Source organism: Salvia splendens, chromosome 12 (genome assembly GCF_004379255.2).
Source record: "Salvia splendens isolate huo1 chromosome 12, SspV2, whole genome shotgun sequence".
NCBI classification, from domain to species: domain Eukaryota; kingdom Viridiplantae; phylum Streptophyta; class Magnoliopsida; order Lamiales; family Lamiaceae; genus Salvia; species Salvia splendens.
The window spans coordinates 7719278-7746379 of NC_056043.1; the positions used below are offsets into that span (position 1 = coordinate 7719278).

A 27102-nucleotide genomic window follows, 5' to 3' on the forward strand; every position below is an offset into this window, starting at 1 on the left:
TTTATACATTAACCATTAATTTTATCTACAAAAACTAATACTTCATTTTAATTTTATTATTCTTTAATATGATTGTTAATTACAATATATATAATTATCATCCTTTATATTTTAATGATGCTCTACTTACCATCTATATTATTATTAGTACCATATAAGATTCATTATTTACTATAAATAAATTTTTTATATTACATACTTAATTTATATACCCTAGCTATTGACATCAATGAATAATCTTATCTAAACTAATTAATAAGTACTTAATTCGTATTTAATTATATATTATGTTACGAAATAAATTTTCTTAAATTAATATAAACATTATCTATTTTAATACATGAAATATTAAATTTTTATCTAGACTAACTAATATTAAATATATATATATATATATATATATATATGAATATATTTACTAAATTTTAATATTATTTATATTTATACATCACTAATTATCTATAAGGTTTAATGTTTTGTGATATATTATTAATTGTAAATCATTTACTAAATTTAATATATTTTTATATATATTTGCAACAGTAAAACGGTTAGACCGGTGGTTCGACCAGTTGGACCGGTTGAACCGTGAACCAGTAACGTCGCCGGTTCGCTTGTCGGTCCGGTTTTTAAAACATTGACCTAAACATAGGTGTCATTTTTCAAAGTATATAAGGGTAGAATTTACTAACAGTAGAAATAATGACAACTATGGCGCGTTGTGTACGTACTGTGTCTTGTATATTTGGTGCTTCGGATACTTTGTCGAGTCTAATAAAATTCTTTTCTTGGGTATTGTTTGTGGATTCTAGAGTATACTCCCTTCGTCCTACTGAAAATGACTCATTTTTTTTATTTGTCCCAATTAAGATGACTCATTACTAAAAATGAAAACATCTTTTATCTCTACTTTATTCTCTTTCTTACTTTACTCTATCTACTTAACACATAAAATAAAGTTACATAAAATCATGTGTCGTCCTAGGAAGGGATCAACTCACTTGTGACGGAGGGAGTAACCCAATGACCACGTTGACAAGTGGTACTTACCTGGAGAAAGCAAGTCTCTTCAACGAGTCTTGAAAAGGCAATAAATTTAAGATCTTATCCAATTGTTCATTTGGCCTAAACACAAATTTCGAACTTTTAATAGAACATCTTCATTGGTATACGAAGGATATCCAAATGTATAAATTCAAGTCCTAGCTAATTCATTCCTGCGCATGTATTAGTATTACATATTATTGAGATACATAAGCTTGCTGGGGAAACTCATTTATATGTGAAAGTATTAAAATATAAGTTGAGTCTATTCCTTTTCAAATTGTCCTAAATAAACTTTATTGATATAACAAAAAATAAAATATCAAATCAATCTTAATTTATTTGCTCTCCTACTAAACTCTTTTATCTCCCCTATTTTATTTATTCTCAATTTGTCCAAAATAAATTTTATTGGTATAACAAAAAACTGAACATCAAATCACTCTTAATTTATTTGCTCTCCTGCTAAACTCTTTTATGTCTCCTATTTTATTTAATCTCAATTTAACCCATGTAACATAGAAAGTTTAAATCTCCGTATCCAAAATAAATGCATCAACTCAATTAGGACAGAAAGAGTGCTACTTTCTGGTCAAATTCAATTGGATATTTATAATAAGAAACTTGTCTCAATGGCTAGAGGCTAGAGCTGTAAAGCTGCAAAACCCTATACATCCCCTTGTATTTCTTGCGTACGAGCAATACTTTTGAAGAAGTCAAATGTGACAATCCAATTTGCAATATCTTTAGAAGTTTCGGTAATGATTGCAAAGCCCCTATAATATAAAGTATAAACTCTACCTCATGTTTATAGTAATAATTGGCTAATATACAAAGCCTACATGAACAAACAACCTTCACTGGTTCTTAAACCAACAGTAGGCCTCTCAAGAAAATACTTTGCAATATCATCACAATATACAGGTACAAAATTAAGCAATTATTATACCAGCCAAAACATCGCTCTTACCCCGTGCAAAAATGGTATAAACTAATCGAATGGCATCGAGCCACCCATCCAAAGATTCCCAAGATTCAGCAACCTGCAGCGGCCAACAAAATGACTTCAAAAAGCAGAAGAAGAGAGCAGGAGGTTAATTTGTAAATAAAATGAAGAAATGCTTGATTAGCATAAGTATCTTACCAGGTAAACAGGTCCGTGGGTTGTGTCAATGCACAGGCCAGCGCCAGGTGGTAGCGTAAGATCAGCACACGCCGATACAGAAACAATATCTGCAACATAGATTCTGATGACAGGTTTACTGGTGGGCGAATCCACTGATCTTGATGAAAGGCTTAGAGATGAATATCTATCTTCAGCTTTGCTAAGCTGCAAGAAAATGCTTTTTAGGTTTCATTTGAAAAAGTAGCATTGTGATGCTGACAAGGATAGCATAAGAGAAAGATAGATAGTGTGATTGAAGAACCTCATGGTAATTTTTAGCAGACAAGTAACACTGGTAAGAGGTCGATAAGTAAATTTTCAAATTTTGGGACATTTTTTAAGTAAATGGTCATGAAGGGTGAAGAGACCACCAGAAAAAGAAGGTTATCTGAAATTTGAATAGTCAGCTATCAGATGATTCGATTACTGCTTCAAAAGGGCACTTTGTATTCTTAATTTGCTTAATATCAATGGTTCGAGATGAATATTCTTAAAGAGAGAATTTGATGCTTGCTTGATATGTTTCAGACAAAGCATAACAGTGATAATCCTTCTTTTTTAAGCATAAGCAAAGACTTTTCCTACCTGTTGAAGCCCTTCATGATTTAGCACAAATTGAGTATTTTTCCAATCACTGTGAGGTGCAACTGGGTTCCCAACAGGTGGTGCTGTCAGATATCCAACCTTTAGATATGGCAACGGAAGCTGAGAAAATACAAATTTGTTCAGATGTATTAATTGGACAAAGGATGTCTCAAAGTATAACTAGCTCCACCTCCAAGATGATAAATTGAAGTGCAAAGTATCTCCTGCTGCCAGAACAAGGAGAAGGTTCGGCAAATATGAACAGATGAATAGGACATTACAAAGAAAAAATGGGGAAAATAAAATGCTATATCCAAACTAGAATTCCAACTTTGCAGATTGACTCTTTCTACAATATGTGAGAAGTTCAATAGCTTCACTGGTAACTTGTAAATATTATCGTTCTTTAATGCCTTGCATTCATGCATCTGTACAATTCATGCCTTTAATAAAGAATGGTTTAACTTGCAATTTAAGGCCCTAGGAAATTGTGAAAAGAAAGTGATGGAAGGTCTGGGAAGGGGATGAGTCGGGATGACGAAACCAGGGAAGGGGGGGGGAGTAGATTAGAGAACTGTTCATATTTAGCTCTTTCTATCCAAGGCAGGTTATAGCTATAGTATTGCTGAAGTAGTTGCTAACAGTGCTTGTTGTGTCATTGTTAGGTATTGGACCCACCCCTGTGGCTATGGGGAGTTGGAAGTATTTTATAAATTGCATTCTTTCAAGGTCAAATGTCAAAATTTCAAATTTCAATCTCTTATCATCCAAGCTCAGTTTTTAAGTATAGCCATGATAAGTGGAAAGGGTGAGGGGTTTCTAGTCTAGAGAATGTTCTCCAATCTCTGAACAAACATAAGTGTGATTTATCATACAACAATCAATTCGGCCAAATTAAATACGTAAATTAAGTTAGAGATCAGTCATCTTCATGAGTATGGGGGTGCTAGATAAACAAACTGCTGGTATAGCATTTTTAGAGAACCTTCATATAAGTTCACATTCTCTAGATAAGGCATGAAGCACAAGTATAATGTCAAAGAAATGAATACTCACCATAGACCGCACAAGCTTTAAAGCACTAGTGTAAACCTGAACCACAACAATAAAACAAATGAGGTTGCCTCTCAACATTTTGATTTCAGATAACACTAGAAGAATTTTTAGCAAAAACAGAAAATGGAAGATTTAACAAGTCGGGGAAGGAAAATATCCAAAAACCAAATATTGAACCGATCCAAATTCCAAACCAAAATTTGAAAATTGGTTCATTTTTTAGGGTTCGGATTTTTAAAAACCGAACAAAACCGAATCACATATATATAATTGACTTTTTTGGTTCAAATGACCTAACAGAAAACCGAATACTAACCCCCTAATTGTAAGAATGTAATATATGATAACATGACACAAAATAAGAGCAGAGAGCAACATAATTGCAAAATCAGGATTTTACTTCAAGTGATAATAAGTTATACAATCGCAGATGTCGAAGTGGCCTATGATCTACCCCATTCATTCCACAAAGGCAGAGACCATATTTACCTCACCCATATAACAGAAGACTTTGCCTATAAAAAAACATTAATTATCAATTACTGAAATAACCTTGTTAATGAATGTTGGTTTCAATTGTTATAAAGTTTCTGTCATTTATTGCAAGGTGAAATAATAGGAAGAATGGGAATTTTATTTACAATACCAGGTGAAAAAAAAATTAAGCAGTGCAAAACTTTCAGGTTGTCTGTCTCAGTGATGTAGGAGAAGTCACTCTAGAGTAATTCATAAAATATGAAAAATAAGAGTATGATGTATGAGGGTGATATAAAGAATAATAGATAATGATCAAACACAGTGTGCTTACTGAGTAATTAGGCTTCAATGCATGTGCAGCTGCAATATATATTGCAGATTGGCTGTATAATTCATCAGGTGAAACCTCCTTTGCAGTCACATGTCCCCCAGTTCTCGATATGTCCTCTGCTAAGCCATACTGCAAATTTTGGCTTATTAAGATCAATGCATGGCATCCTTTTTCTAATTCCCAGTTCTTATTTATGCTAGAGTGCCAAAATTCATCTTCTACAGTTATACAACAATAAATTATCAAAGAGCAAGACAAGTGTCAAACTAACCAGTACAGTTCCAAGATTGTAAATTGCCCTATGGAAATCAAACTGCAACTGTATTGCCGCACGGAACTGCAGACACATAAGGTGTTAGATGATCAGAGTAGAAATAATTTATAAACATGGGCTCAGTTAAATGTCCAGGGCCTTTAATGAGAACTATGACTCTCATACCTTGCCTATAGCAGTTTTGACTATTGTCTGTTTCTCACGAGCAGGAACAATTGCACTGAGCTCCTGAAACATAAATTTGAGCACAAGAACAAAGAATGTAAGTCTCTACATGGTACATGGATAAAGGGAAGTGCTAAACTTATCATCTTATTACAAGATTAATTCGAAAGGAAACAATGGCTTCAATAGATGAGATACTATTAAACACACCTGTAGAGCAAGTCCCCAGTTGTTAAGCGCCTGCAAATTCATGTAAACATTAGTAAATATCAAGAAAAGAACAAGATAGTAGAGGGATCTTAAAACAAGGAAGAAATTGAAAAATATTTGCAAGAAAACATCGATGAACACTGCTCCGATCAGCAGCTGATGCACAATTGTGATACAGAATCAGCAGCTGATGCACAATTGTGATACAAAGGGGGCTATTCACTTTTTTCAGAGATAGCAAATATCTACCTGAGGACTGTTCCAGTTGAGTTGGACAGACTTTTCATAATTCTTTGTAGCCTGCAAATAACAGAACAGTAAGGAACAAAGTTATTATACAATACATTAACAATATCATGGAAGTCATGCCATGTGCTTAAGCATGTTACAGGAATTACACAGGAAATCTAAATATTAAAAGTCATGTGCCAAAGCCAAACATATTAAATCCGGGAACATTTGACTAGATAGGATTAGTCATCTTTCAGAAAAAGAGTAAACTACATAAAGATGAACAAATAGTAATACCACATCAACAAATAAGAAATCGGAATTTTCTACAAAAAAGTTCAATTCGATTATTCGATATTAACTTCACACCTTCCACTGGGCAAGATACAGTAACATACACTGTAAAGTGTGCTATCTGTATCTGTCATTCTAGATTAAGAATGAGAGTGACTGCTGATGTTGACATAGTTAATACACTTGTGGATCAACAGAGCACCACCACTTATAAATTTGAATGTCCATGCGCAATACTATGAGAAAGCTGTTAAAAGATCAATAACTCCTTACCAAACTAATATAAACAGAGTCTAAAATGGGACAAAATAATGTTTCTTCCTCTTCCTCTTTCACTTCTACATTTTTTCTTAAGTTTGCCAACTGGATTCAATTAAATTAATGCTTCAACTGATAGATTTATAGGACCAAAGGGGTTTGATGTCACCAGCTCTAGTTCACAAAAAATAAAAGGTTGCTAGAAGTGAACCAAAAGAATGGACAAAGCAATTGACCAAGATACTACGATAAACACAAGGATTCATCTCATAAAACAGAAGGAATGCCAATAGAACAAACCTGTTTCCAGAACTCCTCAGCTTCCTTTGTCCGACCACGCATTTTAGCCCGGTCAGATATTGCTATAGCCCAATTATAGTAAGCCTGGCAAAGGAAGAAAAATCTCACATATCTCCATTTAAATAATACTAGAAACTATTCAATTGTTAAGTGAATATATGTACAAGCAATAATTTGTGTCACTATTTACAATCTAGTAAAGAAGCTATTAATCAGTCTTCATTGAATTAATATATCTTCAAGAGCATCATGCATTAATGAGTTTTTTCTAACTACTTGTAATCTCAATCTCATAAAGAAACTATAAATCAGTTTTCATTGAACTAATATATCTTCAAGAGCCAAGAGGATAATGCATGAAAGTATTTTTCTAATTAAATACACATATTATTCATGTAAAAGTGAAAAACAAGCAAGCATTCATATTACTGCAAGATACTTGTACACTCACGATGAAACATATACATGCATGCATAATAAGGGATTTGGGCAGTAATAAGGCAATTTTTCCTTGAACATCAAAAGCATCAGGGTACTGTTTCCCAATTCCCATTATATTTAGAAGTTACAAATTAGAGTATACTTATACCAAAAAATAACAGTGTAGCAGTGACACATACATCGTTAAGTGTGGGACAAAGGCGTGTAGCCTCTTCATACTTTCTACATGCTTCTTCAAGCAAAGCATCCTTGGAAGGAGAACTGGATTCTGGACTTACATTATCTGCACTTTCCTGCATCCACAGTGCAAATTTCAGAGAACTTTACAGCGTTAAAAAAATGCAACTTCAAGGCAGTAATTTCTACGCATACATCCGTTACTGATTAAAGTAACTTGAGCATTCAAAAGCCATGTAAAGCACAACATGTTCACCCTTAACTTTTAAAATCATCCAAAACTTTCACAGCTCACTAACTAGCTTCAGGAGAAAACCTCAAGTTACCAAAGTAAAGTTCAAAATGTAAGGAAAATAGTGAAATACATTTATAAAAATCTAATTCACATTCTACCACTCAGACCTGAAGAACCAGGGCCCAATTGTACAATGCATCATAATCATCCGGATTCCTTTCTAAAGCAGTTGCATATCTGCAAATCAATGCAAGAAGATGTGATTAACTAACACAATGTTCATATAGGAAGCTTCGGCAAGGTAGAAAGCATATGAAAACAGCAGTTAAAACTATTATGAGTTCAGTCTGATTAATTTTTTAATGCATAAGAATGAGTCTAAACTGTTTTTAGTCGTTACCACTCAAAAAGTTTCCACCGGGATTTAATATTCATATGTATGTCAGTGAAGTAACACAACCAGAGGAAAGAAGAGGCACAATAAAGCCCTTTGTTGGATAGCAAAAATGGCACTTAAACTAGAAAATGCCCATGGTGAACTGTGGCATTATAAATTACTATAACCCTAACAAAAAACAGAAATAAAATAACAAATATATGTTGCAGTTTCATCATATATACGCTGAAGATAAGATTTCTACCTCCTGGCAGCAAATGTAAGAATCCTTTGTCGAGATCTACCTTCCTCATCAAGACCTGTGATGCTATTAATCAACTCCATAGCAGCATTGTTCTGCTCAATATGCAGTTCTGAGTTTTGTTGGCTGTAATAACATCAACAATCCAACCAAAAGTTTTAATCTATCAGAATAGAGTTGAAATAATAAAACAATGTTAGAGTAATCACGTTCCTTCACCTTAAACATAACTGGATACTTAACTAAGCCTAATGAACCGCACTGTCAATGCTTTAACAAATTTAATTATTCATAACTTGAAAAGTTTGCACAGTTGTAGCCAACTCTAGTATGATTGGATTTTATTTGTAATGAAGATTTAGATATTTAAAACAGAGATTGTGTTCCAAATCGTGTTACTTAACACTGCTTCCAATGATTATTCTTGCACAAGTGTCAGTATTACACTATCCATACAATTGAACATCAGTTGCCCACATTTTATTTGGGTTTCGGAACTTAATCATGTCCGTGCTCAACTTTGACCTGTCTATGAAAAGAAATAAGCAGTTCACTAGTTGTGAGGGATTCTAACTTTTATATTCGGACACTTAAGCACTACAATTGTGCGAGTTTCCACTAATTTCAAATTCAAAGCATCACTTAAAAATACACCAAAAGATTTCAGAACTTAATCATGTCCGTGTTGCTCAACTTTGACCTCTCTATGAAAAGAAATAAGTATTGCACTAGTTGTGAGGGATTCTAACTTTTATGTTCGGACACTGGTGCACTAATACATGGTTCGAGTTTCTACAAATTTAAATCACTTAATAATACACCAAAAGATTTCAGAATATGACTGCCTACAACATCAGTTCATCAGTTCAAAGAGATCTAAGCCACAGACAAATGCAGCACTTATCAGATTGCCAATAAACAAGCATCAACTATCATTGCATCATAAATTAATGAAACTGGCCTGGATCCAATAGCTGACCACATTACAATCAGTTGCACATAATTAAGATTTAAAAAAACAAGAAAAATATATCATTCCTAGAGCATTAACAGTGCAATTGACTAACCTGTGAGGAGTTCCAGACTCTCTGCCATCGTTGACACTCGCATCTCCATTTTTCAATTCATTGAGCAGCTCTCTCATAGTAAATGTCCGATTCCCTTCCGCCTTGGAATCGGTCTCCACGTCTTGGTTTGAGTGCACCACGCGTGAATCCACATCACTTAATTCGCTGGAGATTTCTCCTTCCGGCGCAGAATTCGAAACCTCGGAATTCTCCGGCTGCAATTCTCTCGATCTCTCAGAATCAGGTGGCTGTCCATCAGTGTCGCTGGAATCAGGCTTCTGGAGATCTGGAACGTCGGTCGGCGGCGCGGCAGCTGTTGCAGCTGAAGGTTCGGGTTCGGGTGATCCGTTTTGTAATTCGGAGTGGTCGGGATTGGTAGACATAGTGATGGCAGTAAAGATTGGGATCTGGAAACTGAACGGAGATCTCTCTCCGTCTCTGTCTCTCTCTATCTCTAAATACTGCAATGCAAGTATGCAAATGCAACGACTAATTTTAGTGAAATTCACTGCTTCAGTCTAAGATTGCAAAGTTAATCATTTCTTTTTTATTAAGTTATATTACCAAATATTATGGGCCCAGTCCTTAGACATGGCCTGTTAACGGCCCATTTCTAGTATTTTACCCTTCGTCAGCGTTTTTTTAATGTAACTCATTAACGGTTTTTTTACTTCATAAAAATTTCTCAATCTAAAGATAATTACTAGTAGTATAATATTTACTCATTTTCTAAATATCTTTTTTATGCCCCAAACATTATTCCAATGCTTTATGTCTGATTCCCATGTCATTTTGTGTATCTACAAATAATAATACTTCTTTGTCCAAGAGTCCAATTTGAGTTAAGCACGTGCTTTAAGAAAAATAAAGGAAAGTAGGTGAAAAAAATATTGGAATGTGAGACCCATTTTTTTACTCCGCATATTAGTTTTATACTCCCTACGTCCCATAAGAATATGCACTTTGAGTTTGGCACGAGTTTTAATGCACAATTAGTAAAGTAAGAAAGAGGTAGAGAGAAAGAGTAGTTAAATTATTGTTAGTGAAAAATGAGTCTCACCTCAATAGAGAAAAGAGGAATTTCCAAAATTAGAAAGTGTATTTTCTTGTAGGATGGACTAAAAAGAAATAGTGCATATTCTTATGGGACGGAGGGAGTAATAAAATGAGAGTAAAATAAGTTAGTTGAATGTGCGATCTACCTACCATTTATAGTAAAAGTGGACCTGGACTCCTAATGACGGATGAACTAAAATGGTAAACCGGGACTCCTAATGGCGGACGGAGGGAGTACCAAGTAAGTCACAACTTCATAAATTTTGTTGTTAACCTAAACCATACTATATTATAGTTGAATAGTTAGGGCTAATATGAATAATCTATAAATAATAATGTTACATCATATCTTAAAAACTTCGTTGCTTGCCACTTCACTAGGGGGTCCTCAGCCGGGCAGGTAAAACTGATATATACAAGCTGTGGTTTGTGTATGGGGATGAAAAGAAAAATGAGGAAAAATAGGTAAAACAAAAAGCTCTAGGGCTAAATCTTGTTGTGGAAGGTGGCTACCAAAACATGAGCGTCGTCCAAGAGTTTCCAGACGTCGAGATGACCAGCCATGCTGTTGCACTCCTTCATGATTTCTTCCATGCTGCTATAGTTGTCGATTATCAAGCTCCTCTTTTGCAGCACACAAGCAGCTATTGCATACAACAGCAGATCCTCCGTTGGTGGAGCCCTTAGCCTCAGCCATCGCCATGTGCGCGTGATGAGTCCTGCTCGAATTGCTACTTGATCTGCCCACATCACTTCCCACAGGCAAAGCGTCTGCTCAAATGTCAGCTCCTTTCTGAACAACACTACCACCATTCGATACACAAAAAAGCAGTCTTCCGCTTGAAGATTCTCCAAGTGCCTGTACAGGTGTGAGTCCTTACATTTTATAATTTTCGATACAATGTTCAGTTGTCTCCTGATTCCAACCTCGTCAAGACGGAAGTTATGCCTAGCTTTCCGCATTAAACCAACAAAACACCAAAAAGCCACGTGCTCTTCCTCTATCACGGATATGATTGGAGACAACAAATCGCTCATACCCTGACAATAACCAATCTCGGAATCGTACACAGCATAAGCTTCAAGGATAACAACGAGACGACCCGCGTGATAAATTCTTGATGGCTCAAGATGATCATAGTCCTTCAATCCAATACTCTCTGCCAGTTGGTGTGCTTTCTCTTCTGATACCGAAACTTTACAAGGGGAATAAATGACCCATTCAGAATTTGCACGTATAGCATCAAGGCGTATGATCCTCTGCCAAGTCACAAAATCTTCAACTTTCCTTATGGTCAGATTTCCAAGAGCTGAATATACAGGTTTATAAACTTTATCATCTTCGATATCCATTGATGTGAGAAGAGGTTTGATGTCCTCTAGATCGTCAAAGGAATCAAGATCCATCGTGTCTGTTTCAGTAGTAATTTCGCCATCGTTTTCTTTCTGCTCCACTAACTCCTTACTTCCATGCAACTCAATAGATGAACTAGTAACATCTGATGATAGAGAAGGTCTAACACTAGTGGCTTCATCCAAGCTTGAAGAATCAGAAACTTGACTAATGTCTTCCCCATCCTTGTTGCTATTATTTCCAGATGCCAACTTTAATTTAAAACTCTTTTCACCACGTTTGGAAATTTGTCGACACTGTTTTCGTAGCTCTGCATATTCTCTCCTATGGTAACACAAAATAAGAGTACAAATAAGTTACAAGCAAAAATAACAATACCGTATAGCAGAGGTTAGAAACAAATCAAGATATTATAGACTGTCAACACTTAAATGAAATTTTAAATGCTCTATAATGAAAGGTTTTTGAGTGAACGTACATTTGTCAGAAAAACTAAGAAAACAAGGCAGATCCATTTTGTCATAAAACCTTTGGCTATCCTAATGTAATGAAAGTAGACATGTGTTTGACATAGTGAGGAAAAGACATGCAAATACAATCACTTAACATAATTTACCATTTAATCATTTAAGCAGATGTTTTAAAATCAATGATTTCTACAGGATGCAGATCTTAAGTAGACGTCTAAAAATTATGAAAAAAAATAAAAGAAGGCCATGTATTAATCAATATTTTGAATATACCTAGTCTCGGTGAAAGAGCTGCTGCAGAAAGACGTGTACTTATAAAAGAGGAATAGCGTCCCAGAAAAATGATACAACAATATTGGTTCCCTTGGATTTAGTTGGGGTGGGTTGCATAGGTTTTCCCCATTCCAGGTCCAACCAACACTAATTAAGGCCATGTGAGAGTGAAAAATACCTCTTTTTAGCTTTAATGGCATCTCTCTCACTCTTTGAGCTGTTCACATCATACCTATAATAATGATAAACAACCTAGTTAAAAAATAACATTATCTTGCATAAGCATGGTGAGAAAGACAGAAAAAATACAAGAATATGCCACCATAAGATGCAACCGTAATATACATTTCTTTTGGGAATGTATGATTCTTTCATAATAAGGTATGTAAAAGTTCATTTAAGACAGTTCATTCTTAAAAATAAGCATGCTCACCACCTTCTTCATTATCGCCAAGTATAGACCTACAAGGTATTCTTCTTCTTTTTTTTGCGTTGTGGTGGGATTTCTTATTAGGTTACGCTTTCAAAATGATATAGAAATTGAGGTGTTAGCTACCGAAGACTTATCTTTTCATTACCAAAGGGAGTGTGGACTCCAAACCAAATAGACTCATAAGCTTTAAGAGTGGGAACTGTAGGCTGAATATTAAAATAATGTCATGGCCAAGAAGATCCAAAACCTTTTAATAGAAAATTGTGTTATTATGGCATCGATAGCCATAAGCTATTTATACTAGTAGTAAAATTTATCACATCCATCATGTTGAGAGCGAGATTAAAAGCCTATATAACTACTAGTGCAAGGAATTCAAAGCAATTCAGATTACTCAAATTGAATGATAATTACACTAGAATTAAAAACAACTAACGAGAAATATTACATTCCAAGAAGGAAGGGCCAAACCTCCATCCGTATGCTAGGCTCAACACCCTGCAACAAATAAAAGAAATAGGTGAAGTTAGTACATAATGATATGCAGAAATTGGACTATCCTAAGAAAATTGAATTGAGGTTGTAACACAATTTTGGTCTAAACTGAGTACTACTCACCCCAGTACGGATTTTCTTCAGAAATTTGACTCCTCCATCAGAAAGTCTCCCATCAGCATCAAACAAACCCTTCCACTGTTTAGCCAAGAGAGCATGTTTCCTTCTCCTTCTAGACCAAGGAGATGTATGGCTTCTGCTGTAATGAGTTGATCGAAAAATATAATATTCCATCGCAAGAAATATACGACAGTAATTAGAATGCAGACGAATAAAAGGTGAAGATGAACTACATATTCTTCACACTAAAAATGTATTCTCCCGACTTTTCCCTAGAAGGTAAATCTGATGACTTCTTAACTCAGTATAAGAAATTATAATCCTAAAAACCGAAGGGTATAGTAAAAGCTACGTTGTTTGATTCTTAACTAAATTCTAAATAGTCCCTCCGTTCTATAGAAATAAACACAATATCCTTTTTCATCCGTCCCATAGAAAATTACCATATTCATTTATGGAAATCTTTTTTCATCCCCTCTTACTTCATCTTTAATGGCCCCACCATCCCCTACATTAATTCAACTACTTTTTCTCCTTCAATCTTATTTTATCAATTGCGCATTAAAACTCGTGGCGTTTCCATATGACTTATTTATATGGGAAGAAAGGAGTACTTATTTTTCCTCTTAACCCTAGAATTTGATCAGCTTCTAGGTATAGATATTAAGGCCACCCGCAACGTGTCCCGCGAGTGGGTTTCGTCACGCTGACGCAATAAATCATTTTTTTAAAAAAAATTTAAAATTCAAAAACGGTAATATTACCGTTTTCTTATTTATTTTTAATTTTTATTTTTATTTTTTTACTCTATAAATACTCTTATTTCATCCTCATTTCACACATAAACACACATCTATTCTTCTCAAATCATCTCTCTTTCAACTCTAATTTTCATCTCAAATCAACTCTTTTATTCTTCCCCCAAAGTTAATCGATCTAATGGATCCATATGAGCAAATGCGTCGAATAATGGAAGAATCACTTGAAGAAGATTGACGCCGGGAGGCGGAGGAAGCCGCGCCGCCCCAAAGACGCTCCCGGACTTACATCCATCGTAATCGGGAGGAAGCCGCCGCAAGGTTAGTCCGCGACTACTTCTGCGATAACCCGGTTTGGGAGATACTTACTTCCGTCGACGTTTCCGCATGCGGAAACCGCTATTTACCGCTATTTCTCCACATCGCGAATACATTGGCAGCCCGGGAAGAGTTCTTCCAAGAAAGGTTCGACGTTGTCGGCCGTCCCAGCCACACGACGCTGCAGAAATGTACTGCAGCAATCCGTCAACTTGCGACTGGACAAACGACGGATGTATTCGACGAATACCTCCTCATTGGAGAAAGCACTGGGAGAATGTGCTTGATCCAATTCTGCAAAGGCGTCCGGGCAGCCTTCACCGACGAATTTCTCCAGAGGCCAAGCACGACAGATTGTCAGTTTCTGCTCCACCTTCACGAAGAAGTGCACGGATTCCCCAGGATGTTTGGCAACGTCGATTGCATGCACTGACAATGGAAGAATTGCCCTGTGGCGTGGAGGGGGTCGTACACTAGCGGCCACAAAGGCACCCACCCCACCGTTATACTCGAGTTTGTTGCCGACTACCGGCTATGGATCTGGCATGCGTACTTCGGGGTCCCCGGATCAAACAACGACATAAACGTGATCCACCAATCCGACCTCTTCGCCGAAGTTTTGGATGGTAAAGCGCCGGCCATCAACTTCATCGCTAACTACCGGCGGTATAAAATGAGGTATTATCTTGCCGACGGCATCTACCCGAAGTGGCCAACCTTCGTGAAGACGTGCAACAGGCCTGTGAACGCAAAGCAGACTCTTTTTGCGCAAAAGCAGGAGGCTACTCGCAAGGATGTGGAGAGGGCGTTCGGGGTTCTCCAAGCGCGCTTCAACATAATCAAAGCTCCGGCTCGTACGTGGTTCATGGAGAGTATGGTCAACATCATGTATACGTGCATAATCTTGCACAACATGATTGTCCAAGACGAAGGACCTGAGGCGGGAAATTGGTTCGACCCTGAAGCCCCCGGAAGCACTACCGCAAGTAGTCCGCCTCGCAGTGGAGTGCATCCGTCTATACAAGAACGGTTGTCTATTCGGGCAAGGACACTTGACTCTACCACCCACGCCCAACTCCAAGATGATCTAATGGAGCAAATTTGAGCAAAATTTGGACGAGGAAATTATTAAATTATGGATTTTTAATTTTTTTAGAATTTTACGAATTTTATGTTGTAATTTTATTTTATTTAATGAAGTGTGTTTTTATTAATTGAATTTGTTGAAAATAAAAATAAAAAATAAAATTGAATGAATAGTAATTTAAGAGACGGTTAAGGGACGGATAAGAGATGGAGAGTTGCAGGTTCTGTCCCTTAGTTAAGAGATGAAGTAAAAAAATACAGTGGGGCTCATGAATAGTAATTTAAGAGACGGTTAAGGGATGAATAAGAGACAGCGATTGCATAAAGTCTCAAATCTCACAACTTTCTGATCACCACTTGTACCTTTTCACCGAATATCTTTTAATTCCCTATATCAATACATGTAAAATACAAATACCTAAATTTTAGAAGAATTGTTGGGATTTGATTATTCTATAATACTGGAGTAATAATCAAGAGCCTTCGAAATTGAGAAATGGGGAATGGAACGCTAGGAGAGAGAATGGAATGGGAAAGGGGAAAAATCTTTAGACGACGAATTAAAAAATAGAGGATCAAAATCCTAAGTTTGAAGAAAAATGACAAAAAAAAAACTAACCGATTGGAAGAAACAAGCGAAGAAGGCGAGGAGGATGATGAAGCATCGATTAACAAAACCGATCTCAAATGAATCCACAAACAAGAAGATGACGACGACGGCTTGGAAGCGGACGACGTTGTATTAATCGACCCCAGAAACGTGCGTCTCTTCCGCCTCAGCGTTCTCATTAATGGTTGTTTTTGTACCAACATTATGTTTACCTAATTATCTGTGTCTACTTCGTCTAATTCAAATCTATACACAAAAGAAAAAAACTCTCTGTGTTTTGATGATGAAAAGACATAATTGATTTGATTTGATTTGATTGGTGTTTGTGTTTACCTACGGGAGGAGTAGACGAGGGTGGCGGCGAGCGCGATACCGGCCAAGGTCGTGACAGCAGCGGCTATTCCGACATTGAGAGAGGAGGGAATGAGGGCGTTTCCCCATCCGTCGGCCTCCGCGAGTAAGAAGATCCGGCTTCGACCATCACCGCCGAGAAAGATCTCGGGCATCAATAAGAAGGCGGCGGCAGCTGACGTCACCGCTGCGAGCACTTGCGTAATATCCGTCGTTATGCTGTGGCGTCTTCTCATTACCGAGCTCCTCAACACCATCACCAAACTAATAAGAAACGTGCCCCTTTTCTCTCATCACCGCCTCTTCGCTTTTTCGCATGGAATTTGATGCTCCATCCACTTGTTTTTTATTTTGAGATAGTTATTCCCCTTTTTATTTTTTTATGAACTCTACTATTTTTCACACCGACTATATTTAGTATATTAAAAAATTAAATATGCACACTACAATTAAGTTCAAGTTTAATAACTCATACATATAAAATATTCACCCCTATAAAATAAAATCAAATGTAATATGCTCAATCATAAATATTACTCCCTCCATCCCACAGCAAGTGATCGAAAATGATGTTTTTATTGAGTGGAGAACGTAAACTCTTAGAGATAAAGGAAAAATAAAGTATTGCACCTTTTGTCCCGGATAAAAAAGATACATTTCTTAGTCGGCAAGAAATTTTAAGAATTGTTGATTAGTGTGTTATTTAGAGAGAGAAATGTAAGTGCAAGTATCAAACTAGAAGAAAGAAAGTTGAATATTTTAATTGAATAAGGAGAAATGGTAGAGTCACTAACTAGAGTGTAGTAATTGGACATAAAGTTACTTTACTGTTTTCAAAAATAAAATTGTGTCATATTATTGGCCGCGTTGTACCCGGTTTGATTTCCTAGCCCAAACTTAGTCTTTTACATTCTATATCTTTTTATGTCATTTTTTATCTCAAAATTCAACAAATTTATTATAGAATTAATCGGTGAAAATATAGATAGAATAATTAAAAATCAATAAACACAAGCTAAATCTAATCCCTAAATAGATAAATACATGCAAATACGAACTTATCAATGTTCTTAACTAGTAGCATGCACATATGTTTCTTGTCCTATTGTTTGGTAGTATAAAACTATGTGATTACAGATGATATGTGGAGAGGGGGATAGAGGTGAAATAGGTGCTAGGAAAAGAAAATTTGGGAAGAACTGAAATGCTCTTAAAATAAATATAAAATAAATAAATAAAGTTATTAGCGATTAATAACTTTAAAAAATTTACTAGTCCATAAATAAATAAATAAAAGAGTTACTCCATTAGTGATTATCACAAACTCAAGTAAAATTTAGTTTGTTAAGATTTAAAGAGGGGTAAAGCAGTTAAGATTTTCAGTCCATTAGATTTTGATTTAGTTGATAATGAATTGCAAAATAATTTTGAATACTTATTTAAATTGTGTTCTTGTGTGTATCTTATATTAGTAGATGAACAACGCATCATGTTTCAAGCTTCGTTTTTCATTGTAACAAACACATAAAAGAGAAAATAGTTTCTGCATATTTCTGATCAGTTTTCTTGGTTGCCTATCTCCTGATGACGGAGACAATATCTATTTTATTAAAACTTTAAAAAAACTCTCTGTATTTGAATTATTTACTATCTGAATTTTGGTAAAGTCGCAATGTTAAAATACTTTTCATATCTAAAATTCTAGCCATGGTACATTGTTCCATACTAACATCATTAATCATATGTTACTTATGCAAGTCTGCATCTATAATTAGCTATACTTAATGTTATTGTCTAAAGTAATTTAATAAGTATATTAACTTCCTCTGTACTTAAAAATAAAAATAATTGAAATGACATAAATTTTAATATAAAATTGGTAAAATAAGATAAGTAGAGAGAAAAGTATATTAGTGAAAAATGTGTTCCACTTGATTAAAGAGAAAGAAATTTTCTTAAAATAAAAGTTTTTATTTTTAGGTAACAAATCAAAAAAGGAAAGAATTTTGATTTTCAACGGACGGAGTTACTAAGAGTGTCTCCAATAGGGAGGCCGCGGCGCCCGCTATAGCTGGGAAAGAGGGAGCCGCGGCGGGGTGGGGAGGAAAGGAGCGAGCCACATTTGCGGCGAGGAAGGGGCGGTGGGGTCATGGGCGTGGCGACCGCGGCGGTGCCTATTGCACGCCAGAGAAAGCAGGGGCGGTGTCTGACTCCAATTTTTAATTTTTTTTATTTTTAAAATTTTTATCTATAAAATATCTATTCCCAAATCATTTTTTTCATTACATTCCATTCTATTTATTTTTGTCCAATTAATTTTGTTCTAGTCCAATTAAAATATACCAACAATTGATAAAATAATGTGATTTATGGCTGTGGCGTGACAGGCTGGACAAGTTTTTGTGGATGCGCAAGAGTTTTTATGGCTGTGCCTTGGCGGTCGTGGCTGTGCCACTCTATTGTGGACACTCTAATACCCCCTCCGTCCCAAGAAAAGCGATTCATACCTTTTCGAAATGTCCCATTATGAGTGAGCTATTTCCCTTCTTAGCAAAAAAATCTCCTCTCTTACTTTATTTTCTTAATTCTCTACTTTTTATCTCTCATACTTTACCATCTCTCTAGTTTAACTATTTAAATATCAATTTCTTACAAATTCTCTACTTTTATCCCTCTCATACTTTACTCTCTCTACTTTAACTATTTAAATATTAATTAATTTCTAAAATCTCGTGCTCAAAAGAAGTGCTTCGCTTTATCTTGGAGCATCCACAATAAGGTGGACGTCTCAATAGCCTAGCACTAAGACTAACCAAAAACACCTCATGCTACGTCACTAAGACTAACCACTGCACAATAATAGTCTAGCACTAGGACTAACCAACAGTCTAACCAATAAAACAAATCACAAATTCACAAATACAGAATTAAAAATTCGACACGGATACGAAGAAAGTGCAACCATTTTATTTTTAAAAAAAACATCCCAAAACTTCGACACATGCGGCCTCCGGCGGAGGGTGGGATCCCCAAAGCGCGCCTCATATCGTAGATTAGGCTCTCCAGCATCTACTTGTGTAAGAGCATCCGCAATGGTGCGGTTGTCCCGACGTACTTTCCAAAAACACCTCCTGCCACGTCATAAGGACCTCCCACTGCACTGCCACGTCATAAGGACCTCCCACTGCACTGCCACGTCATAAGGACATCCCACTGCACAATGGCGGACATCCCCAATAAAAAAATTCAAAATTCATAAATATGCAATTTACGGAATTAAAATTTCGACACGAATACGAGGAAAATGCAACAATTTTATTTAAATAGTAAAAAACATACATAATTAATTTTTAAAAAAATTACATAGTTAAAAAAAATAAAAATACAACCCAAAGCTAAGACAAACGCAGCCCCCATGGCCAGTCTCGGCGTCGTTCACGGGCAGGGGTGGCATCCCCAACTTGTATAAGGGGTCAGTCGTTGCCTGCCACTTTTCCATGGTGTCTAGCAGGCTCTGCTGCTGCTGCATGCGGGCGAGATGACTGAGCTCGGGATTGAGCTGGGAAGGAGCTTTCGATTAGACATCGTGGGACCCGCTGGCGTTTCCCCTAGCCATCCGCATCACGGTCTTTTGCCTAGCCGGGTGACGGCAGCGGGAAAACGATTGAGGGGTCGGGATCTCTGCCTCAGCGTCGGGGAGGTGGTGAGAACAAGCACTGCCGCTGTACTCGCCGGAGGTGTTGATCTTTGTCCGCTTCGATCAGCCAGCATCAACACCCGCACAAAACTTGGCGGAATTCTGCACCACAAGATAAACCTCCCAATAATTGAAGACGCCGAACTTCTTCTCCTTGTCGAGGTATTGCTACATAGACAGAGTCTTCACATCCTCCATGGACATGTCGTTGGTTGCCGTGCGGAGGTTGTTTTGGTAGATGCCGGCAAATCGGCTGAGCTGCCTCCATAGCCGCTCCCACTATTTCCGGCATTGCTCTCCATCGTGAGGCTTCCCGCCTGGCGGTTTGAATTTGAGTAGCTTTGGCTAATGCGCCACCTCATTCTGTCGATATGCTGGTTAGCCCCAATGTAGGGATCCTCGACTATACCGACCCAGGCCTGAGCCAGCGCGACGAACTCCGCCACGCTCCAGATGGTCCTCTTTCCCTCGCCGGCCTCCTCCCCCCCCGCCCCACCCTCGTCCCCTGCACGCGAGGTAGTGCCCTGCCCTTGCCCTTCCCTTTGCCCTTCTTCTTCGACCTCCCTACCGCCGGTTGTATCTCAGTGGGAGACTCCCTGACCGGAGATAGCCCCAACTCCTTAAAAGAGAAAGTCTCAATTCCAGTGAACTGAGTCTCCAGAGGAGTACTCTAGGAATCGCTAGACAATAAATCCATGTAGGGGCGATAAACATTGTCCCCAGGTGTTTGAAGGACCCCCAGCCTGCTACCCCACGCATCGGCAGGCATGCCCTGCATCACACCTTGCATCATCATCCCGCTCATCCCGAGCATCATTCCCCCCATCCCCCCTGCCATTCCAGGCATCATTTCCCCCATCATCCCGGGCGCCATCCCCGTCATCCGTCCACTCACCCCGGGCATCATCCCCGGACATCCCTGCAGTTCAGTCGTCGTTTCCCCCACCTCCAACGGGAAACTTCTGCTTTTTTTACTTGCTCGTGGCGGGAGAATCACTGTCGTGCTCCATTTATATTTAAAAGAAATGAAAGTAGAGAGAGAGAAACTCGTTAAAACAAGTGGTGCGAATGAAATGAAGTTCAACGAGCCATATATATAGAGTTTTTTTAAATTAAAAATCGGACCTAATGGCAGGGGATGGCGTCCGCCTCACATCCGCCAGGGGAAGTCCGCGTCCGCCTTCTTCGACCTAATGGCAGGCGTCCCGCGCAGACATCCGGTACGCCGGTCTGACGTCCGGTGGGAAGTCCACCATTGCGGATGCTCTTAAGGGTTCGTTGCCGCTTTCCACTCCTGTATGACCTCGAACAAGTTCTTCTGCTGTTACATGTGCGCGAGGTTGGCGAGGGCGGGACTGGGCTCGACACTAGGAGATGATTGGACCTTCGGTGAACCGCTGGAGGCTCCCCTAGACATCCGCATTGTCGTCTTTTGCCCAACCGGGCGACGGCGGCGAGAACGGGCGGAGGGGTCTCTTCTACATCATTGGGGAGGTCATGGGAACCGACACTGCTGCTGTACTCATCGGCGATGTTGAGATTCGTCCGCTTAGGCCAGCCAGCGTCAGCACCGGAACAAAACTTGGCGGAATCCATCAGCACAACTAGGCGTCCCAGTATTTAAACTGACCGAACTTCCTGCCAGGGGGAACTACTGGAGCGACAACCTCTTCACATCTTCCATGGTCTGGCCGTTCCATCAGCACAACATAGGCGTCCTAGTATTTAAACGGACTGGTCGCTCGTCCTAGTGGACGTCCGCTATCGTGGATGCTCTTGGGACGGAGGGAGTATATTAGAGCATTAGCAATGGGGCGCCCTAAGGCGCGCCACGTCGGCAGTTTTATCCTCCTACCTCCCCACCTGCAGTGGGGCGCCCTAAGGCGCGCCCTAAGGTGCGCCCTATGGCGCGCCACATCATCATTTTATTGTTTTGTTCAATTAATTTACTGTTTTCAAATAACAAGTAACGAGTAAATAAAAAACGGTGAAGTTTTAATAAAAAAAGTTACATCATTGAACTAATAAAAAAAACTAAGTCGGACCAATTCCCAACTTCCGACGCAGCTCATCGAGTAACGCACGGAGATATTCGGCTTCGTCGGGGTCGGTACACTTCTTGAGGGCCCTGTGCGTCTGCAACATCGTCCTTGCCATCGACGCTGTTGCTAACGACTCAAACGCGGTGGCCGTCTGGGTCGGGAGCTCTACCGGGACCGGAGCTTGGGTTGCAGCGGTCGACGATGAGGTCGCGGTCGCCTTCCCCTTGGCCTTCGCAGCCTTGACGCCGGGAGGACGCCGGAAAGACACCGGTGTGCCGGAACTCCCTTCATCCACGTACGTCCGGTTGAGGTCAGATGGCCTCGTGCTTGAAGTCGTCGTACATCGACCGGTACGACAACAGCGCTTTAGCGCGCACGTCGCTCGCGCTCTCGCCGCTCCCCCTGTGACCGCGTGAACTTCTCGAACTCCGCCGCGTACAAGTTCACTTGCTTCTTGACTTGATCCCAGTGCTTGCGGAGTTGCTCACGCTTGCGCTTGTACGCGGTCGGCGGCTTCACCGAATTGTAGAGGTCCGCGATGCGTTCCCAGTACGCGATCTGTCGCTGGTTGTTCGCGAATATCGGATCTTCCGATATATCTACCCAACACCGGGCCAAGGTGAGAGTTTCGTCGTCGTTGTAGTTCGTACGGCCGGGGGCGTACTCATCGCAATCACCGGGAGGCGGCAACTTCTGCGCCCGCTGCCGGTTCCGCTTCTTTCTGGCTGGGGCGGAAGCGGTCGCGGCGGGGTCGGGATCGGCCGCTGCGGTTGGGCGGTGCGGAGACCGCTCCATGTCAGACAACCCATACGATTCCGTACTGAAATCGGGATCGTAATGGGCGTTGGTGTCGAACGAACGATAATCGCCGGGTTCTGTACCCGGCCAATGCGCCCCTGCGCTAAACGTAGGACTATTGGGGCTTGAATCCATTTCGTAGTAATTATGTAATTGTAAGTTTCGAAAATGAAATCGAGTGAAATGAAATGTTACAAATGAACGGTATTTATAAAAAATGAAACCGCGTGCCATCGTCCGCGGTTGATCGTCCGCAACCTCCACAATGGGGCGGACGATGGCGCGGACGATGGCCATCGTCCGCGCTATCCTCCGCGACCGAAGTATAGGGCGCGACTATCATCCGCGCCCAATTACGCGCACCCGCAATGGGTGCGGACGATGCGCGCCATCGGGCGTGCCATCGTCCGCCCATTGCGGATGCCCTTAGGATTAAAAGCATTTAAAATTTCGAAACTGTATAACCCCCAATTGGAAGGCAGCCACATATTCCTCTGCTGCCGACCAATGGCCAAGGCCACCTTCTGCTTCGCCATCCCTCTCCGCCACCTCACCCATCTCCCCTTCGCCAAACCATCTCATTTCTCTACTCTCCGCGCCACCGCCGCCGGAATGCCCGACTGCTCCAGCAAGCTCCACCCCTCTCTCGAAGTTGTAGGCGGAGGCGTCGAGACATTCACCCCCGCATTCAAAGCCCCTCATCTGCCCTACCTCCCATACCCCTTGATTGCTTCTAATCGACACGTCGAGACTATTTTCGCCGCCTTTTTCCGCTCACTTCCCAACGTCAGGTTCCGCCGCGAGTGCCTTCGCACTATCGACGACGGCTCTGTTGCCCTCGATTGGGTCTCCGGCGATGACCGTAGCTTGCCTTCGGACTCTCCCCTTCTCATTTTACTGGTATACTAACACTTATTGACTCCGAATTACTCAAAATTGCCGTAATACTACTTCATTTGGATATGGCTTTTCATGTTGATTTACTTTTTGTTACCAAATTATTATGTATGGTGGTTGTGCCGATCTCCAGCTACGAATATTTTTTGAATAAATCATGAGAAGGAGTCTATTTCAGTTGTTAATTTCGTAAATGTGTGAAAACTTGGAACTACATGGAATATGATAACTTGAGTAGTATTTGTATGCGCTGAACTTAAAAAGTGTCGAAAAAAAAGGTAAAGTAGCACACAAAATTACTATGTGTTGGAAGTCAAGGAAGTAAGGTATTATTGATCATTGCCAATGGATGATTTCAGCCAGGTCTCACTGGTGGTAGCCAGGACACATATGTGAGACATATGCTATTGCGAGCTAGGAGTGAAGGATGGCGAGTGGTGGTATTTAATAGCAGAGGTTGTGGTAGCAGTCCTGTCACCACAGCTCAGGTACTGCATTTCTTTGATCTTTTTTACTTTTGTGTGAAACTCTTTCTTCTGTTACGAATAAAGTTGCCATCTTTATCCCTGATCTACCTCTGTTGTGTCCTTGTCATGCATCATAGACCATCAAAACCTTAAGTACTGCTCTGGGAAAGTTCGTCAATGTCAATGATGTGAAAATGAACCAATAATATCATCAGAGTTTGGCAGCTGAATATGTGAATAAGAATACTCTTCATTTGATAGCCTTTCATTTATGCTAAATTGCTGCAGTTCTATTCAGCTTCATTTCTAGGAGATATATCTGAGGTAGTGGAGCATGTTGGCAGCCGCTATCCAAGAGCTAATTTATATGCTGTTGGCTGGTCTCTTGGAGCTAATATTCTTGTTCGCTATGTGGGTCAGGTAATTGAACTATTTACAAGCTTTTCCATTATTGTACATATATATTCAAACTCATGCTTCTTTTTATTTAGGAACCTTTCAGGAAAAATTTGCTAGTTTGTATGCAGAGCAGTTGATGAGAGCAGACTCCCAATGCATCACATTGTTTTGGGGGTTTCTTATTAGTGAGCAAAAGCTTTTATATGTTTATCGCAATGAAAACGTTAATGCAAAGTATGACGAGAGATTCAGGTTTTAGGCTAAGGGGTACACTGATAGGATAGGGTTCAAGGTTTAGGTTGCTCAATACATGATCTTAAATTTTCTAGTGTGAGCCATTTTTTTGATGGGATGTTGAGATGCGCTTTGAATAGGGTGCTGAGTACTTGACATCCCTTTTCCATATCTTGACAAACTAGTGTTCTAGACACATAATTTCTCACATGCAATATGTGTCTCTGATCAGGGTGTCATAGCTTGTGGTTAGTTAGGTTTCTTATATCTACTAAACAATCTGTCTTTGTGCTTGCTACTCTGGAGATTCTGGGTCTCACGTTTTAATCTACACTATTCCAAGCTCCTATTCTTATGCATATTCTCTTATTGCAGGAATCTTTCTCTTGCCCTCTTGCTGGTGCCGTGTCCTTATGCAATCCATTTAATTTAGTAATTGCAGATGAAGATTTCCATAAAGGATTTAACATCATTTATGACACAGCTCTAGCAAATTCTCTCTGCAAAATTTTCAGCAGGTACAATGGAGTTATTTCTTTTCAATGTTTCTACACATATTTGAAGTCCTACAATGAAATTCTTTCCTTCTCATTCATTATCTTATATAAGATCTAAATGGAATGACTTACTTTTCAGGCATGCACTCTTATTTGAGGATATCGGAGGTGAATTTAATATCCCGTTGGCTGCTAATGCTAAATCTGTTAGAGAATTTGATGAGGGACTGACTCGAGGTTTGTATATGTTTACAGATGCTTGAATCCCTGGGACCACCGACCACTAATTGTTTGCTCTTCTTGACCCCCTCAGTATCATTTGGATTTAAATCTGTGGATGACTACTACTCCAACTCAAGCAGTTCAGATTCTATAAAGAATGTGACAATACCTCTATTATGCATCCAGGCAAGTATTGTTTTGCAGTTTGTGGGTTTTATGGAAAATTGGAAAACTTATGCTCTATTGAAACTAAACCAGGAATTGGTTGGTCCAGTTCTAGATTTCCTTATTCCTGTACTTGAAGTTGAAATGATATGAACTTGTGCAGAATCACACAACTTCTTTATTTTATTATCTGTCCATATTTTCATCTCTCAATTGTTCTTGCAGTCTGTTCTGTTTCCGCCTCCTTTGTTGGTGCATCTGTTCACCACTTATGGTTTTCTCCCTGTTTTGCTAGTATTTTTTTAAATTGATCTATGCAAATAGAGATAGTTTTGGCACGAAAAATCACCTTTTGAGGATACACTTATCTGTTAGATCATCCAGCCCTGATGCTAAACCTACGAATGATTTTCAGGCTGAGAATGATCCAATTGCACCATCCCGAGGAATTCCTCGTGAGGAAATACAGGTTCAACTTCTCTTGTCTGCTACGGATTTCTATTTCACTATCCCCATTTCCGTAGTATTTCTGTACTCATGATTTGAAAACATTTACTTTACTGTGATTAAGTGTGTATTGTTGAAATCATTTTAAGAAAATATTGCCTTTCAGTTCATGTTGTGACATATATATTTACATTATCCATGTAAACAATAAGTTTCCAATTTATGTATAAGGTGCTTTTCTCCTTGGAGTACCTCATCCAGAAGTGTCCAATCATCTGACTCTTTTCCTTTTTCTGTGTCTTCCTTCTTTGGAACTTTGTACCCCAGAATAATCCCAACTGTATGCTGATAGTTACTCCGAAAGGAGGCCATTTGGGTTGGGTGGCTGGTGCAGGAGCTCCAAGGGGAGCTCCGTGGACTGACGCCATAGTTATGGATTTTCTTCAACACTTGGATCAAGCAACTGCTGTATCTTCTGCAAGCGCCAATGATTTCAAGACGGAGAGACTTCAGCAGCTTGAGGTATAAATTCACTACTTATTTACCCCCTTTAATATGATTGCACTTGATATATACACACCTCATCCCCACGGAAACATATTTTTCCTTTTAGATTTGGGAAACATAATTTATAGGATTAAGGGTTTTTAAGGGTTTTTGTCTCTGACGTTGTGATATTTGAAAAATACTTTCAATTAAGTTTTTTTTTTCAAATCCACTTGATTGCACTGGTTTTACTACTGAACAATTCGTATCCACTTGAATTGTTGTGCAATCTCAAATAATGCAAAAAAACCCACAACACATATAGATTGTTGACTCTTTTTTACCCTTATTAGTATTAGAAATTCTCGAATCCCATTCTCTCAGTGATATGTGAATCAATTAAGATTAGTTTGTAGTATGAGTTATCAATTAAGATTAGCTTGGATATTCCAAACTTCCCGTATAAGTAAATAAGAGAA

The 27102-nt window shown here is 38.9% G+C and overlaps 3 protein-coding genes across 5 annotated transcripts; 1 reads left to right on the forward strand and 2 right to left on the reverse strand.

The window, feature by feature from the left end:
- Positions 1–1789: 1789 nt before the first annotated feature.
- LOC121756791 (protein HLB1-like) lies at positions 1790–9459 on the reverse strand. 2 transcript variants are annotated; one of them, XM_042152183.1, is made up of 14 exons: positions 8949–9459; positions 7885–8007; positions 7411–7480; positions 7011–7124; positions 6391–6474; positions 5557–5607; positions 5308–5337; positions 5098–5160; positions 4930–4995; positions 4659–4787; positions 3851–3886; positions 2795–2914; positions 2189–2374; positions 1790–2087 (listed from the first exon to the last, which is right to left on the reverse strand). In XM_042152183.1, the coding sequence occupies exons 1-14, from the start codon at positions 9329–9331 to the stop codon at positions 1977–1979; spliced, it is 1566 nt and encodes a 521-aa protein (XP_042008117.1). In that variant the 5' UTR covers positions 9332–9459; the 3' UTR covers positions 1790–1976. The 2 variants fall into 2 exon arrangements, with proteins under 2 accessions (XP_042008117.1, XP_042008119.1); XM_042152185.1 differs by lacking the exons at positions 1790–2087; positions 2189–2374; positions 2795–2914 and adding an exon at positions 2929–3021.
- An 848-nt stretch (positions 9460–10307) lies between these two features.
- LOC121759331 (rab GTPase-activating protein 22-like) lies at positions 10308–16611 on the reverse strand. 2 transcript variants are annotated; one of them, XM_042154876.1, is made up of 5 exons: positions 16255–16611; positions 13153–13285; positions 12983–13032; positions 12280–12333; positions 10308–11682 (listed from the first exon to the last, which is right to left on the reverse strand). In XM_042154876.1, the coding sequence occupies exons 1-5, from the start codon at positions 16527–16529 to the stop codon at positions 10491–10493; spliced, it is 1704 nt and encodes a 567-aa protein (XP_042010810.1). In that variant the 5' UTR covers positions 16530–16611; the 3' UTR covers positions 10308–10490. The 2 variants fall into 2 exon arrangements, with proteins under 2 accessions (XP_042010810.1, XP_042010809.1); XM_042154875.1 differs by having other exon boundaries at positions 13153–13288.
- Positions 16612–23286: 6675 nt separating this feature from the next.
- Positions 23287–26851, forward strand: LOC121759548 (embryogenesis-associated protein EMB8). The gene is made up of 8 exons (XM_042155178.1): positions 23287–23709; positions 24066–24194; positions 24462–24593; positions 25182–25324; positions 25443–25540; positions 25617–25711; positions 26106–26159; positions 26465–26851. The coding sequence occupies exons 1-8, from the start codon at positions 23317–23319 to the stop codon at positions 26663–26665; spliced, it is 1245 nt and encodes a 414-aa protein (XP_042011112.1). The 5' UTR covers positions 23287–23316; the 3' UTR covers positions 26666–26851.
- The last annotated feature ends 251 nt before the right edge of the window (positions 26852–27102 follow it).

Excerpts from the sequence above, each read along its gene's own strand:
- LOC121759331 (XM_042154875.1), bottom strand. The coding sequence starts at position 16,529 with ATGGTGTTGAGGAGCTCGGTAATGAGAAGACGCCACAGCATAACGACG. Across the intron at positions 13,289-16,254 it reads CTCGTCTACTCCTCCCGTAG|CAGAAGCCATACATCTCCTT; the intron begins GTAAACACAAAC and ends AACTCATTACAG. Across the intron at positions 12,334-12,982 it reads TGGCCCTTCCTTCTTGGAAT|GTATGATGTGAACAGCTCAA; the intron begins GTAATATTTCTC and ends TCATTATTATAG.
- LOC121756791 (XM_042152183.1), bottom strand. The coding sequence starts at position 9,331 with ATGTCTACCAATCCCGACCACTCCGAATTACAAAACGGATCACCCGAA. Across the intron at positions 7,481-7,884 it reads CTTACATTTGCTGCCAGGAG|ATATGCAACTGCTTTAGAAA; the intron begins GTAGAAATCTTA and ends ATTGATTTGCAG. Across the intron at positions 2,375-2,794 it reads ATCATGAAGGGCTTCAACAG|CTTAGCAAAGCTGAAGATAG; the intron begins GTAGGAAAAGTC and ends ATTTTCTTGCAG.
- LOC121759548 (XM_042155178.1), top strand. The coding sequence starts at position 23,317 with ATGGCCAAGGCCACCTTCTGCTTCGCCATCCCTCTCCGCCACCTCACC. Across the intron at positions 25,325-25,442 it reads CTCTGCAAAATTTTCAGCAG|GCATGCACTCTTATTTGAGG; the intron begins GTACAATGGAGT and ends CTTACTTTTCAG. Across the intron at positions 25,712-26,105 it reads TACCTCTATTATGCATCCAG|GCTGAGAATGATCCAATTGC; the intron begins GCAAGTATTGTT and ends AATGATTTTCAG.